This window comes from Heliangelus exortis, chromosome 1 (genome assembly GCF_036169615.1).
Source record: "Heliangelus exortis chromosome 1, bHelExo1.hap1, whole genome shotgun sequence".
Classification (NCBI taxonomy): Eukaryota; Metazoa; Chordata; class Aves; order Apodiformes; family Trochilidae; genus Heliangelus; species Heliangelus exortis.
In genome coordinates this window covers 27,410,711-27,424,018 of record NC_092422.1, presented here as the reverse complement: position 1 = coordinate 27,424,018, position 13,308 = coordinate 27,410,711, and the positions used below count along the sequence as shown (strand labels likewise).

The following is a 13,308-nucleotide window of genomic DNA, read 5'->3' as shown; positions in this document are numbered from 1 at the left end:
ACCGGAGTGTGGGAGCGGTCCCTACCACCACACAAACCCCCGTGGGTAGCCCCTGCCTCGGAGGAAGGGCCACTACCGCCCAGCGGGACTGGCACAAAAGGCAGCCGGCACCATTGTCCACTCCGTCCGATCCCCGACCCCGACGAGCCCGAGGGAGGGGGCACGGGGAGGCGGCAGGACGGAGAGGCAGCTGGGGTGGGAGAAAGGAGCGGGGTGGGAGGAGGGGAAGCGGGGGAGGCGGTGCATCCTGCCGGCCCTACCCCGGCACAGCGGCGGGCGCGGGGCCCACCGGGCCCTCCCGCACCCCGGCACGACGAAGAGGCGGCGGAGGGGCCCGCACGCCGCGGCCGCGCTCGACCCGGCCTCGCCAACCCTTCCCCCAGCCGCCGCTGCCCCCTCCGCCCCCCCCGCCGGCCGCACCCGCATGACGGAGGAGAAAAAAAAAAAAAAAACCCAAAAAAAAAAACCCGCGGGCGTTTTCCCCGCCGCCGCTGCCGCCGCCAGCCCGCCCGCCCGCCCGCCCCGGGCGGCCGCTCCCCGCCTCCTTCCCGCCGCCCGCCGGTGGCGCCGCGAGCGCGGCCAGGCCCCAGCCCCTCCTCTGGCGCTCGCCGGAGGCGGAGGCCCGGCCCGGCTGGGGCCCCGCACCTACCTCCACGTCGCGGCCCTTGTTCTTGAAGCTCTTGATGCGGTGGTTCTCCAGGCCGGCGGCGGCAGCGGCGGCGGCGGCGTTCTCAGCCATGGCGGCGGCGGTTCCCGGTGGCGGCGGCGGCGGCTCCCGGCTCCTGCGAGGCAGCTCCGGCGGCGGCTCCCGGCGGCTCGCGCGAGGGGAGGGCGCGAGGGGAGGAGAGGGGGGCGGGGGGAATCGGGACGCGCCGTGACGAGCGCGGAGGGGGAGGAAGAGGAGGAGGAGGAAGAGGAGAGGGGTGAGCGGGGGGTGGGGGAGCGAGCGGGGGGGACGGGACGGGCGCGCGCCGTTGCTGAGTGACTGGGAGAGCGGCCGCGAGCGCACGTGACGCCACAGGCGGGCTCCACCAATCGCAGCGCGACCCCCTCCCGCCCCGCCCAACAAGCGGAGGGCGCCCGGCGGGGGCTGGAGGCCGGGGACTGCGCTTCCCGCCCTGCACCGCGGGCCCCCGCCGCGCTGCATTCTGGGGCGTGTAGTCCCGGCGGGAGGCGGCCTCGCACGTGGAGCGGGCGGGAACGCCGCCGGCCTCACGCCCCCGGCCGCGCCCACGCGGGACCCTCTCAAGGCTCCCAGCTCGGTGCTGATCGCTGTGGGGCTCCGAAGGCGGCGGGAAAGGCCTGGTTGTGGTGCGTGTTCGCTCTTCCGTGGCCTCGTCCCGCTGAGGGTGCCTGGGGCCCCCGCCTGCCCTATCGAGGTCAGCCCTGGTAGCGGGACTGCGGCGGGCTAAGGGACACCCCGGCCCCTGGGAAGCTCCCTGAGCCCCGACGCCCATCTCCCATGTGGTTTTGTCCCCCTCGATGGGCCATGCGGTGACCTGAGTGTCGCGGCTCACCTGCGGAGTCAGCCTCGGGCAGCTGGGGGTGCCTCGGGGCCCCGCTCCGCACCTCCCTCTGCTCCCGGGGTCTGCGCTGACCCCGCTGCCTGACGCTGGGGAACGCTGCGCAACGGGTGTCCGGCAAATCCAGATGGTTTGGGAAGCCCTGAGTCTCTTGCAGCTGGCCTGTCCTGCAAGCAGGCCCGACCTAGAAAGCAAACCCAGCGCAAACACGCGTGGGCAGCGCTTTGGGGGGGTCACCCTTGGTACCACGCGTGGGCGTGGCAGCTGTGTGCATCCAGGGGGGGTTGTACCTCCTGAAATGCGGAGCACAAATTGTCTCTGTCAGCCCAACAAATTGTTCCCAAACTGCTGAAATTATGGCACGCATACCCAAACACCCAAGTTGTTAGAGCAGCCGTGATGGTAATTGTACACACAGTAAAAAAAAAAGCAAAAAACAGGGCCTCCAGGTCCTGTAGTAGCCTGGGCATAGCAACATGGTTCGTATACAGAGCCTCAAAGTCACACCTGATCTTTCCAGGCTAGAGAAGAGAATAATTTGGAGGGGTGATGTAGTTGTAGACAGTGGTAAGCAGTGGTGTAACACCTTTCATAAAGCCGAGTATTACTCCTTTGGAAAAAAGTATCCAAGAAAACCAAAACCTCCAAATAATAAAAACATGTAACATTCACATCTAGCTCATCTTATACCACATCAGGTTCTGCAGCAGACCCTTATAGCTACATACAAGCTTTTCACAGACCTCTTTCTCTGAAAGAGTCACTCCCTGTAATTTACAGCTTAGCTTGTTAATTGCCTTCCCCCAGCCCCCCTTTATATCATTCAAATGACACTAACTTGTAGATCACAGTTCTGGCAAAACAAAGCTTGCAGCCTGATGGAGATGAATAAAAATCTGGAAGACTAATGCTCTACTACACTGTTGCTCAGCTGTGTGCCAAATGTTCTGGGATCAATGTAGCATTTCCATCTCACTTCTATCCAAGTAGTTTTGTTTCCCAATGAACATTCTTCCATGCCTTTTCCCATCAGCTTTGTCTGGGTGTGCTGCACCATTAGTGCTAGCAATGGAAGAGCAGAAGGAGTCAGGAGCAGGCAAAGCTCAGTTGGCATGACCAAGGTGTCTGGCGTTTTTAAGATCACTGATGATGTCTTCTAAACTCTGGCACTTGCTCTTTTGACACAGAATTGGATCCAGCTGTCTTCAAGAAAGCTGCTAAAGCAGATTCAGTAGCTGAGAACTTGGATTTACCAACGAGGGAAGGTGGCTGTAGCTGCCAGCAGTGGCTTTCTCAGGACTAGTAGGACATCAAAGTGATGTTGATCTGATCCCTGCCAGGCAGGGGTGTTGCACTTATCCTCTGGAGGAGCTGCTCACCATAACCATGAACAGAAGAGCTGTGTTTAGCTTCATCCATTGTAATCAGTGAGGTAAAAGGAAAACTCTCAAATAAAAAATTGTCTCCAGACGGGGATAACTCAGTTTACCAATCTATAAATCTATACTCATTCCAGTAGATAAAATACATAGATACAATGGTGGCAATGTCTTTTATTTCCCATTTCTTCCTCTCCATAATACAAGCCTTTTGGAGTTTCTATAGCACATTTCATTAGTCATAGACACTCAGGAATTGAAGGCCTCTTTAGAGAGACCTATATGGCAGTTTGATTATTTTACTGCTCAGATAAAGCTTCTCAGTGGAGCTCTTCACTAGATAAACTTGGGTGTGCTTAGAGAGAAAACATTTTGATGCAGTTAAGAAAATACTACTTTTTGGCACCGTAATTAACAGACACTACAAATATATAAAGAGTGTGTACTTTCCTGCTTCAAAAACTGAACAAACCATGGGGCTCAGGGTGGCCATTCTTCCTCAACAGATGAATTTGGTAACAACATGTTCTTGTCACCAAGCCCTGCAAGATCTATGTCAGGGGCTGAGTGAGTGCCCTAACAGGATTTAATGTCCCTGAGCAGCCTCCTCACACTCCGTGCCAGCCCCCTGCCCCAGCAATGCTGCAGTGGTGCCAGTCTCCAGCTCCACTGCTCTCCTGGCCCAGATGTTCAGGGTAATCATAGAATCATAGAATAGGCTGGGTTGGAAGGGACCTCAGAGATCATTGAGTCCAACCCTTGATCCACTACCGCTGCAGTTCCCAGCCCATGGCACTGAGTGCCACATCCAGTCTCTTTTTAAATGTCTCCAGGGACGAAGAGTCCACTACCTCCCTGGGTAATGTCCTGGCTGGGCTGAAATGGGGCTCCTGGGTAATGGAAAGGGGTGAAGGGGAGGAAAAAGGAGCTGGTTAGGGCCAGTGAGATCTGTGGGTGGCTTCAGTGCCCCAACAACATAAACTTCAATATTTAAAGAGCTGTGGGAAGGATCATGTGGGACAGTAACAATTCTTTGGGTGTCCTGTGACTGAACACAGTTGAGCTGTGCTTGTTTCTGGGATGCCCTGTTGGCTTCAGCAAAACAAAATGAACTCAGCAGGTGACAGTGACATATTTTGGGAAGTGCACATGATCAGCTCAGGATCCCACCTGCATCCCCAGAGCCAGAAGCCACTCACCCTGTGAGTGAACCACTGATCACTTGTTCTTTAGTAGTTAGTGATTTTTTCTGTACCCACCAGTCAAGACAGCTGCCAGAAAACCAGTATGTGAAAGAAATGTAATGAATCTGAGTCATGCTCATGCTGGCAGTCCCTCCAAGAAGGGCTGGGGAGATTTAGGTGCTGTACTTTAAGATGCTACCTGTCATCGGTCCCACCCTGTCCGTGGATGTTAGAAGGCGAGGCAGGAGAGGCAAATAAAATATGTCAGCTCCTCAGCCTCCCTCTTCACAGCCATGAGCAGCTGAAGCCAAGACCTGTAGGGTGGAGGAGGTGAGGAGGAGTGGGGCAGTCATCTGGTGGTATCATCTTCAACCTCTGCTGCTGACTTGGCTACAAACCGCCTGAAAAGAAAAGCCTGTAAAATCATGCAACTTGTAATCACAGAAAGGTACAAGGATTGCTACCTGAGCTGTTAAATTAACCTAAACCACTCATGGTTCCTGTGAATTGCTTGCCCATCTCAAAATGGGATGCCTAAGCATCTCTGGCTTGGGTTGGACAACAGCTGTATCCATGCACTACCATGGATACAGCTGTATACCGTGGACTACTACATCTCACTCTGCATGGCAGAATGAGAGAGAGCTACAAAATTTGCCACTGTTAGCATGCTCTCTGTCTCCCAGCAGGCATTAACTTTCATGCCTTGCTTCCTCATGTCTGTCAGGCAGTGTGACTGGCACAGGCTCAGACAGATGCACAGCCAGCATCCCTGCACAGGTCCCCTCCAGCTGTCCCCACCATGTAGCTCTTCAGCCCATGTATAGCTCTCCAACAACCAGCTGAGCAGCATTTCTTTGGGTGTTTCTTTGGGATGAGTAACTCATAAAAGTAATTTAAGGCAAAGTCCCCTACAAGCAATGCCTTTAACACTTTTTTTACCTCAAGATATGTGTTGTTTCATTGAGACTATTAATGCATGTCTGCATTTTTCTCCATCGCTGAAGTAAAAGTTTGTCTTCATGGGAAAAATTTACATTCTTACCCTGACTAAGGATTAGTAATGAATGTGATGTAAATCCCTGCAAAGACTCTAACAATGGCTGCTATCAAATACTGTGGATGCTAAGAAGTAACACACGCTCCAGAAGAGGTCCACCAAAGAGAAGCCCAGGGCAAGTTTCTGTGTACAAAGACCCATACCCCCAGCTGCAGAAACCCCCAATCTGAAAATGATTGAAAGCTGGGAAAGTGCCTGGGGGAAGCATCACTTCTTTTTCCTGTTCTTATGCTTTTCTTAAGCTGTTCAGTGTTTACTGGTGACTGTTAGAGATGCAATACTGAAAAAGGCAGGCTTTTGGTCTGACCCACAACAGTTCCTATATTTACAGCAGAAAGTTCGTGAATCATAGAATCATAGAATGTCAGGTTGGAAGGAAACTCAAGGATCACCTGTTCCAACCCTTCTAATATTATTGTTTATATGATATGTCCCAGCACCCTTTTGGGTGATGGTAGCTGGAATCAGCCAAAATCCCAATCACCAGACAAGACCATAGTGGTGATGCAGGTCCCAGATCACAGCAGGGTCCAGAACAGTGAGTTCTATGATTAGGTACAAAGATGGCTGCAGTGTAGCTCAGGCAGAGACCAAGGGCAAAATCACAAACAGTTCTTGAGATAAGGGAAGTGAATCCCCACCAAGGCTTCTCACAGCTTGTTCTCAAACAGCTCTTTGATTCAAGGCCAGGCAGATTCACTGTCAAAGCTGGACCTGGGCCCAGGCAGCCCAAGACCCAGGAGAAGGGGGATGTGCTCAGGGCCAGGGCACCCACCTGGAGCTGAAGATAAACCTTTTTCCTGATGTCTGAGCTCCAGGCTCTGCACAGCTTTCCCAAATTTAAGGCAGATGGTGATCAGAAGCAAGAATGCCATCCTGCCCAGAGCTTCAAATCAAGCAAACCTCCTGAGATACTGTTTGCAGAGCAATAGGTCCACCAGCCCCCCAGGCTTTGGCCTTGGGAGGAAGGTGCTCAGGATGCTGGGTTTTGCTGGGCAACAAGCAGCAAAACCTGATGGGCTCGCTGATTTTTCTGGTTAAAACAGTTTCAGGCAGTTTGCTTCATGACCCAGAGCCTTGGGCACAGGCAGCCTGGAGATGCACTGGTTCAAGCCCAGCCCCAGAGCCAAAAGGGTCAGGACTATGCTGTGCCTGAAGGAGACATCAAAGAGATGCAGTTTAGAGGAAAGGTCCCTGAGGACCTGGGAGTGACTGTCTGCAGGATGGTTCTCTTAATTTATATTTCAGAGTGGATTATTTAATTGATATAACTGGGAGTTTTCTTTCTCTTCATTGTGGATGCACAGAACAGAGTAGTAGAGACAGTGAGAAGGAAGCATGTTTGGGAGGGAAATAACTGCAGGAGTAGTCTGCAAGCAGGTGAATAATTTGGGAAACTGCTGTGGTAATGCTGTCATAGGATATGGGTTACCACATTCCTTACCCTCTGGAGCAGGAGAGGCTTAATTCTATGTCTTGACAAAGAGAAGGGGGAGAGTCAGTGCTGCTGGCTGATATCCTTAGTGGTGCAAGCCCATGTGTTATAACCCCCGGGGCATGGTGCAGGTAGCCTTCTGCCATCATGTGTGGCTTCCCATGTGTCCTGTCTGGCCAAGGAACCAGGCCCATTGGACATGGCAGTTCCAGACTGTGCCATTGCTGCTGGGGGGACCCTGTTTTGGCACATCCTCTAGGCAAAAGTGTTTCTCATAGACCTTGTGCAAGCCATGGAAACTGCAGCAAGGCAGAGGGTGTCGGAGCAGGTGAGGGAAAGCCTGTCTTAGGAGCTTTGGGACTCAGGGTCAGACACCCAAATCCCTCTCTACTCCATCCCACAAGAGTCATGGGCCCTGCTGAAGGCTGCTGCTCTCCATCTATGAGAAGATGGCCACAGGGTTCATGGGGACAATTGTCACCAGACACAGTCAGTGCACCTTTCAGCCTGTAGGCTCTAGCATGAGGAGGACACCCTTGGTCTCACCTTGAAAGCTGTGGATGAGCTTGGGGCAATCCTCAGTGGTCAGACCTCATCAGCATCATTTGCAGCTGGGTGATGGTATCACACATCTCCATGTGGTCACCTGTGGTCACCTGCACAAGATGGTCAGTGCTGCAGAGCTGGGTGTTCTGCCCAGGCTTGGTGTTGGTGAGGTTCAGGTGTTGCTGGACAGGCAGCTGTGCTGTCACAGCTCACTCCTGCTGCCTGGCCAGGACCCAGTACCCATAGAGGTACTGGAGCTGCTGCAAACCAGGCTGTGTACCCATCTCAGCACTGTGGTTTAACTAGGAAACACAGCAGAGACCTGGTTGGCTCTGGCTGGTCTCCCAAAGACAAATCACACTTGATAATCACAGTTTAGTGAACACTTAAAATGACTCTGGAATACTGGTAATCTGCTGGGTAAGGCTTTAGCTCACAAATTCTCTGGTACTGACAGCCCCAAGTGGTGAGTTTTGATGCACATCAGACAGCTCAGGTGTCCTCCAGTTTGATGGCATTGGAATTAACCTAACTGCATGTTTGGGCATCCGTGGTTGGAGTGATCTTCGTGACCTCCAAATCATAATGTGAAGGCGTATTTGCCAGCTTCCTAAACACATGGAGCTTCCTAAACACTGCTGTTTTGAACAGGTACTGAGTGATATATATTGACTGACATATGTTAATGCTCATGGGTGGATGGAGGAAAGGTGGCTTGAGTATTTAGCTAGCAGAGGTGTGAATAGCCAGCACATTAGATCTGTATTGGGTTTGCATGGCAAGCTTGTGGGTATGGCTTCTGTGAAAGGCTGCTAGAAGCTTCCCCCATGTCCAACAGAGCTAATGCCAAGTGAGTTCCAGACAGACGGGCCCATCAGTGACACAGGCAGCACCTCTGTGACAACATTTAAGAAGGAGAAAAAATGCTGGGCAGCAGCAGCCAGAAGAGAGGAGTGAGAATACGTGAGAGCAGCAACTCTGCAGACATCAAGGTTAGTGAAGAAGGAGGGGGAAGAGGTGGTCCAGATGCCAGAGCAGAAATTCCCCTGCATCCCATGGGGAAGAGCATGGCGAGGCAGGCTGTCCCCCTGTAGCCCATACAGGTCCATGGTGGAGCAGGTACCTACCTGCAGCCCATAGAGGACCCCACACTGGAGGAGGTGGATGTGCCTGAAGGAAGCTGTGACCCCCTGGAGAGCCATTGATGGAACAGGTTTGCTGACAGGACCTGTCACCCTCCCCCTTGTTCCTGAAAGGCTGTGCCCTGTGGAAGGAACCCTGCTGGGGCAGTTTGTGAAGAAATGCAGCCCATGGGAAAAAACTCGCGTTGGGGAAGTTCATGGAGGACTGTCACCCATGGGAGGGAGCCCATGGTAGGCCAGGGGAAGAGTGTGAGGAGCCCTCCCCCTGAGGAGGAAGGACCAGCAGAAAGATGTGAGGGACTGACCACAACACCCATTCCCCATTCCCCTGCACTGCTCAGGGGGGAGATGTTAGAGAAATCAGGGGTGAAGTTGAGCCCAGCAAGAAGGAAGGGAGGGGGAGGTGTTTTAGGGTTTGTTTTCTCATTACTCCATTTCATTTCTCATTACCCTACACCAATTTGGTTTCCAATAAATTACTTTTCCTGAGTTCAGTATGTTTTGCCCATGACTGTAACTGGTGAGTGATTTCCCTGTCCATATTATCTTGACCCAGGAGCTTGTGTTTATATTTTTCTCCCCCATGTCCAGCTGAGGAGGGGAGTGACAGAGAAGCTTGATGGGCACCTGGCATACAGCCGGGATAAACCCACCACACCATAACAAGGCATGATGACCTGTTTTAGCTTTTGCCACACTTCAGCAAGTTTAGCAATACGCTTTCTCTCCTTCTCACACTCACTGAGTGCTGCAGGACTTACACCTGCACTGCAGAGAACAGTAATTTTTTTAGCAGAAGTGTCTCAAAGTCAGATTGCAGTGACACTGACGTATCTCAAGGGCTCACATTGTTTTCAGGAGCCTTCACCTGGACTTGGTCTAATTTCACTGACTCAGATTTAAGAACTTTTTGCATAAGCAAAAACAAGGTAATGCAAATAATTAAAACAGAAAAGGCAAAAATTTACTGAGGTGGATCTGAAGGGCTTCTAGTTCCCCCTGTTACCTTGGACCCCAATGTGCATTTCCACGCTGCCTGTGTGTTGTGGAACCAGCGTCTCCCAGCACACACCCAGAGCAGGCTGTGTCCATCCCTGGTTAATGTAACTCTGCCCACAGCACCCTGAGGAAGGCAGCTCTTCTTCTGTGTTCTCATATCCAAGTATTAACCTGCCCTGACATTGTTTCGTTTGCCAGAGCTGATCACACAGCCTGAGATCACTTCCCTGCAGAGGTTACGCAGAAGCAGAGGCAGGTTCCAATAACTTCTGTTCTGCAAAGCAAGTGTTAGTTCCTGCTCTGGTGTAAGTTTTTGTATGTGTATGTATATATTTATTTATGTATTTATTTATCTCCCTCTCTCTGCTTGTCTTGCTGCAGAGATAATAAAGTCATGGCTGTGGTGCTACATGAATCTGAAACAAGAGGCACTTCCCTGTCTGTGCCTTGATGGAAGAAAACTCAAGCATAGTTACACTTCTGCTATCAACACAGACCCACTGCAGCTGACTACTGCCACCATCTCTTGCTCATTTGAGGAGCTATTCTGCATAGTTCTGCCTACAAATAATTATTCATTTGGTACCAGGCTGTTACAAACAACATATAACATTCTTCCTACTTCAGTAACTTCAGCTTGGAAGAAGTCACCAAAGCACCGAGTCCCCAGGCTTACACACTGAGGCTGGATTCACAAGATTATTGGCAGAAATGCCAATTTTATTTTAAAGCCTCCAGTGATCTGATCTCAGAATCTATTTGGATCTTTGGTCCCCATGGCAATAGCTTCTCAAATCCTGAAAATAACGACGTGTGCACCTATTTTGACTGAATAAACCCGACGCTGCACATGCGTGAGGCGAAGCACAGGGGTGTGTGCTTGCAGGGAGGGGAGTTTCGTTTCCATCATGAGAGCAAGCAGCTATTTTCCAAGGGCACAGAGAGATCTGCTCTACTTGGTCAGATGTGTCAAACAAGGATGTGCTATTTTTACATCATCACTTTTTAAAGCAGGCCTGAGTACATCCTTCTGAGTGGCTTCCTGATGATACCTGATGTGGTTCACATGCATCAGTGAAATACCACTGAAATGGTGCCACAGGAGAGGAGAGCCTGGAAAATGGATCCTAACCTCCTTTTGCATATTCACATGGTTCTCTCTTTGTATTGGAGTTGTTAATCAAAACGGGAAGCCTTGTGAGTTGTTTTGGTTAAGAACATGAATTTGTTTTCATCTTTGATGCTGCCTTAAGTGTTTGAAGATTCTATATGATGAAGGAATAATCAATGGCACAGGCAGTTTCTTTACTTACAGATCTCTGCCTTGCTGGTGAACCTTGATTTGGTCCTGTGAAGGTGCTCGAGCAGGGCTGTGCCTGGATGAACCTCTTCCCATAGGAAGATACCTGATACCTATCAGGTATCACATGGACTTCATCTCCTGGTTGCTCAGCTCTGCATCACTCCTGGAGATTGTACACTGTGCATGCAAGGGTGCCAGGGGATGGTGGGCACTGGGTCCCAGAGGAAGATGGGCAGCAGGAAGATGGGCACCATTTGCTATCAGTGTTTTCTTGCTGGCTGATGTTCAGCTGCCTGCAGCCTCCTGCAGGTTGTTGTGTGGAGGGTGTTGAGACAGCTGGACCCACACAAAGATTTATTCATGGTGTCTGTAGCTGGTGGTGTGCATTAACTCCATAAGTAATAGCTGTTTTTTGGGGAAAGATTAAAAAAAAAAAAAGGAGAGAAACAGAAAAGAAAGGAAAACCCATCCCTGTGGCCAGCTGAGAGGAGAAGGAACAGGAGGTCTCCAGGGGAATGTCCAGCCCTGGGCATCATCTCTGGTGAAGTGGGTGAACACCCTGCAGGCAAATTTGCTGTGGTAACTATATACGTTTTCCTTATTTATTTGATCCCCTCAAGCTCCCTGTTGTTTTTCCCCACTTACAAAGCTGTAAGCTCTGATGGCAGCACACACTGATGGGGCACAATGGTTGTTGTTGGAGCTTCGTTTATGCATTTTGTCAGGTCCCCAAATGCAAACTGAGAGCAAGAGTCCAGGGGTAGGAAGAGGGGTGGGTAAGGAAGAGGATCCTCACACTAGTGGCCACCACTTCATATGGGAGACCATTGTAATAGGGCTTGCAGGATCAGATCCATGAGAATGAGGCAAAGCTAAATGGGAATGATGAGGAAAAATAACCACCCAGGGGCTTGAGATAACCCAGCAGCCTGGGAGAGAGACACAGAACAGTGAGGAGGCTGCAGAGCTGCAGACAGGTTGTATGTCCAACAGGCTGAGATACTTTATGTTCTGCACAGCAAAGCCAGGGCATGGCTGAGAAGCACATGCAGAGTCAGGAGCTGGGAAATGCTCCCAGTTGGAGCTGTACAGCTCTAAATTGCCTCTCTTTTTTTTTTTTATCATCACAACCAGCAGAGCTGGTGATGACAAACGCTCTCTGCAATGGCATCTCACCAGCTGCAAACTGAAATGCAAGTATCTTCAGGTCCTCACTTGGCTCAAGGACATCCTGGTGTGTCCCCATGGGATTCAGCTGAGACAACTGAGGTTCCGTGGCTCACTGGCCAGGACAGGGCATTGCCAGGCTCCGTGATGGACTTGCAGGGGCTCTGTTGGTGGGGTCAGGGTCTGTCATCACATGCAGACATGGGGCATCTGGCTGCAGCCCAGAGGCACTGCTGCAGCTGTCTGCTGTTCCTGTCCCCAGCATCCACTGACAGATGCTGTCATCCCAAGGCAGGGACATCCAACCCACTGGTGAAACAGACTCACCACCACCTGCTGTTTTCCAGCATCAGACATTGAGCTCAGCCAGTCCTGAGATTGGCTTTGTCATCCTGGTGAGTCTGGGATGGATTTTTCAGCTTTTATTCATTGGTGCAAGGAAAAGGAAAAAGGAAAGGGCCAGGCGAGGCAAGGAAAACTCAAGGGAAGGAAAACATCAGGGAGAGGAAAGAAAAGAATAGGAGGGAGGAGAGGTGAGGGGAAGGAGGGAAGGAGGGAAGGAGGGAAGGAAGGAGGGAAGGAGGGAAGGAAGGAGGGAAGGAAGGAAGGAGGGAAGGAAGGAAGGAAGGAAGGAAGGACAAAAAATCATAAGGAGCACTATAATTTCTATTTCACTGCTTGTCTCAAGCTATAGTGGATTTAAAGTACAACCTCAAACAGCATGAGTGTTGGCAATGGTCTGTCTAAGTTGTAGAGCATGATAAAGACAACAGAACACAAATAAAAATGTGAGTGTGGAATAACTGAGAGGGGGCAGAACTTTTCATAAGCATTTATTTGCAGATAGTTTTATGATGATTTAACACAGTTGATGTAAAATCTGGCTGAGCTGAACTGAGTGTCAGCCAGCCTTGTGTGGCTACTAAAATTTAGCTGAACTTGACATTTTATGCCAATTTATTTAGGTGAGGAGAGGGGTGCTGCTTTTGGGAGTAGCATTCCCCCTGCCAGCCTGGCTGCCAGGGCTGGTTCTCTTCCTGAGGGTCCCCACCATGAGCCAGTATGGGCTTCGGTAAACGGGGTCAGAGAACTGATCCAGGGGGAAAAGACAAAAGGGGGATTTGGTTGCTTTGGTTTGGTTGTTTGTTTTTTGTTGCGTGTTTTTTTGTTTTTTTTTTTTTTCTTTTCATGGTCTGTTTTTCCTGCCCTCTGCCAGCTACTAAGGGCCTCCCAGAAGCCCTCCAGCAACACGACTTAGCAGTTCCCCTGCTGCCAAGGCAAATACAAGCAGGCAGGAAAAACCACACTGGTAAAACCCCAAAACCCTGTGGGACTTCTTCACCCACTTTGAAAAGCAGTAGAGGTGGGGGACCTTGTTTGGAAGGACTCCAGGGTGGGTCCCCTTGGGCAGAGAGCCCCAGGTGTCCCCTCCTGCTCCTCAGAGGGAGCTCTGGTGGCTTTGTGAGAGGCTGAGCTGCACTGTTCCCCTCCACTCTGCACACCCCCTGTCCCCTTGTCAGCAGCACTCAGCAAGCCGAGTGTGAAAAGAAGAAAGAGGCCAAGTGGAAGA

General features: G+C 51.3%; 1 protein-coding gene across 1 annotated transcript in view; it reads right to left on the bottom strand.

The window, feature by feature from the left end:
• Nucleotides 1-983, bottom strand: part of KPNA3 (karyopherin subunit alpha 3) — a 53,056-nt gene extending 52,073 nt beyond the window's left edge. The window contains exon 1 of the mRNA XM_071738897.1: nucleotides 650-983. Within this exon, the coding sequence (XP_071594998.1) occupies nucleotides 650-739 (90 nt within the window). The 5' untranslated portion in view covers nucleotides 740-983. The remainder of the gene's footprint in view (nucleotides 1-649) is intronic.
• Nucleotides 984-13,308: the final 12,325 nt, after the last annotated feature.